We start from the raw sequence: 2,531 nt of genomic DNA, 5'->3' as shown, positions 1-2,531 counted from the left end.
CCCCCTGGAGACATCATTAGTATGACTGCTTACTGCGATGCTGATTGGGGTTCTTGCCCAAATACTAGGAGGTCGGTTACAAGGTATGTGATTATTCTTGGATGTTCCTTAGTAGAAGTCCAAGAAACAGCACACGGTTAGCAGGAGCTCTGCAGAAGCCGAGTACAGGAGCATGGCTGCTGTCACTGCAGAGATTATTTGGTTGACAGGTCTGCTCAGAGATCTTGGTGTTGTTCTATCATCACCAGTGGGGCTGTTTTGTGACAACAAGGCTGCTTTGCAAATTGCTAATAATCCCATCTTTCACGAGAGAACTAAACATATCGAGATTGACTATTATTTTGTTAGAGAAAGGATCAAATCTGGTTTGATTCAGCGTGTCCACCAATATGCAGCTTGCTGATTTACTAACGAAAGGCCTTACTAGTGCTCAGCATCATTCTTTGTTATCCAAGCTTGGAGTGTTTGATGTCTATCACCCTCCAGCTTGAGGGGGACTATTGGATATTTTCTATTAGTCTGTTATCAGTCAGAGGAGTTAGTTAGAGGGCAGTTTAGTCATTTACTTTCCAAGTTGATGTAGGTCGGTCATTAGTCTGTTACAGAGTCTATATATATACTTTATGCATTGATTGTAGAAGACCACTGATAATAGAATTCTAAGAATATAGTTTCCATCTCTTCATGATGTGAGCAGATTGTTGAATGTTACGATTGTTTCTCTCATGCACAAGGCATTCAAGGTGAAGGATCTCGGCCAACTAAGATATTTCTTAGGCCTTGAGATACTTAGATCACAGAAGGGGATACTTTTGAATCAGAGAAAATATGTTCTAGAACTCATTTCAGATGTGGGACTAAGTGGTAGTAAACCTGCTATAACTCCTTTGGAGATGAACAGAAAACTCACCACAGTGGCGTATGATGCAACAGTAGGAGTTTCTGATGATCCTGAGCTAGAAGATATTTTAAGCTTTCAAAAACTCATTGGGAAGTTGTTGTATGTGACAATCACTAGACCTGATATTTGTTTTGCAGTTCAGGTACTCAGTCAATTTATGCAAAGGCCTAAATATTCTCATATGGATAGTGCTTTGAGGATAGTGAGATATCTGAAGGGTGCTCCTGGTTTAGGGATTCTTCTTCCCCCTAGAGACATCACTAGTATGACTGCATATTGCGATGCTGATTGGGGTGCTTGCCCAAACACTAGGAGGTCGGTTACAGGGTATGTGATTATGCTTAGATGTTCCATAGTATCTCGGAAGTCCAAGAAACAGAACACGGTTAGCAGGAGCTCTGCAGAAGCCGAGTACAGGAGCATGGCTGCTGTCACTGCAGAGATTATTTGGTTGACAGGTCTGCTCAGAGATCTTGGTGTTGTTCTGTCATCACCAGTGGGGCTGTTTTGTGACAACAAGGCTGCTTTGCAAATTGCTAATAATCCCATCTTTCATGAGAGAACAAAACATATAGAGATTGACTGTTATTTTTTTTAGAGAAAGGATCAAATCTGGTTTGATTCAGCGTGTCCACCAATATGCAGCTTGCTGATTTACTGACGAAAGGCCTTACTAGTGCTCAGCATCATTCTTTGTTATCCAAGCTTGGAGTGTTTGATGTCTATCACCCTCCAGCTTGAGGGGGACTATTGGATATTTTCTATTAGTCTGTTATCAGTCAGAGGAGTTAGTTAGAGGGCAGTTTAGTCATTTACTTTCCAAGTTGATGTAGGTCGGTCATTAGTCATTTACAGCTATATATATGCTTTATGCATCGATTGTAGGTGACCACTGATATAGAATTCTAAGAATATAGTTTCCATCTCTTCATAATGTGAGCAGGTTGTTGAATGTTACGATTGTTTCTCTCATTTCTATTAATTACCTTCGAATATGGAGCAACATTACAAGTATAACATAACACATTGGTAACATAACACTGAATCAAAAGTGTACATTTCAAACAATTCAAAGTTAAATATGCTTAATTAGATATTATAAAGACTAAAATTAGAAGGTGTCGATCAATAATTGAAGGATCAAACATGCTATTAACCCTTTTAACTCATATAAGACTCTTAATAGTGTAAAGAGTCTTTTATACAATTAGTGGAGTTTAACAAGTGATATATAGTAGATTAATTATTATTTTCGACTGGTTACCAACTAATTACTCTATTTGGTCTAGTTTGTGTGACATAATTTGAATTGGTACAGAGTTTAATAAAGAAACCTAGACTTTTAAAACTTGTATTTTGATTAAATATATCATAATATTTGTGCAGTTATAAAAGCTTTAAATTTTGTGGCATTACATACCGATAATATTTGTGTGACTGTAAAAACTTCTTATTAAAGGTAAAATAGAAACTATCAAAAAGTTATAAATATATCATTTTAAAAAAAAAAAAAGGGAAAATGCTTAAGTACCCTCCCAACCTATGCCTGAAATCTCAGAGACACACCTATCCTTTACTAAGGTCCTATTACCCCCCGAACTTATTTTATATATAATTTTCTACCCCTTTT

General features: G+C 37.3%; 1 protein-coding gene and 1 pseudogene across 1 annotated transcript; one reads left to right on the top strand and one right to left on the bottom strand.

Annotated features, from left to right (window-relative positions):
• Nucleotides 1-725: 725 nt before the first annotated feature.
• Nucleotides 726-1,499, top strand: LOC107061509 (uncharacterized mitochondrial protein AtMg00810-like). The gene has a single exon (XM_015310827.1). The coding sequence runs from the start codon at nucleotides 726-728 to the stop codon at nucleotides 1,497-1,499; it is 774 nt and encodes a 257-aa protein (XP_015166313.1).
• Nucleotides 1,500-1,574: 75 nt separating this feature from the next.
• LOC102580635 (cytochrome P450 87A3-like) overlaps nucleotides 1,575-2,531 on the bottom strand; it is a 4,689-nt pseudogene continuing 3,732 nt past the window's right edge.

Source organism: Solanum tuberosum, unplaced genomic scaffold (genome assembly GCF_000226075.1).
Source record: "Solanum tuberosum cultivar DM 1-3 516 R44 unplaced genomic scaffold, SolTub_3.0 scf00147, whole genome shotgun sequence".
In the NCBI taxonomy this organism is placed as follows: Eukaryota; Viridiplantae; Streptophyta; class Magnoliopsida; order Solanales; family Solanaceae; genus Solanum; species Solanum tuberosum.
Note: the sequence above shows the minus strand (reverse complement) of the source record. Positions and strands in the feature narration are given on the sequence as shown.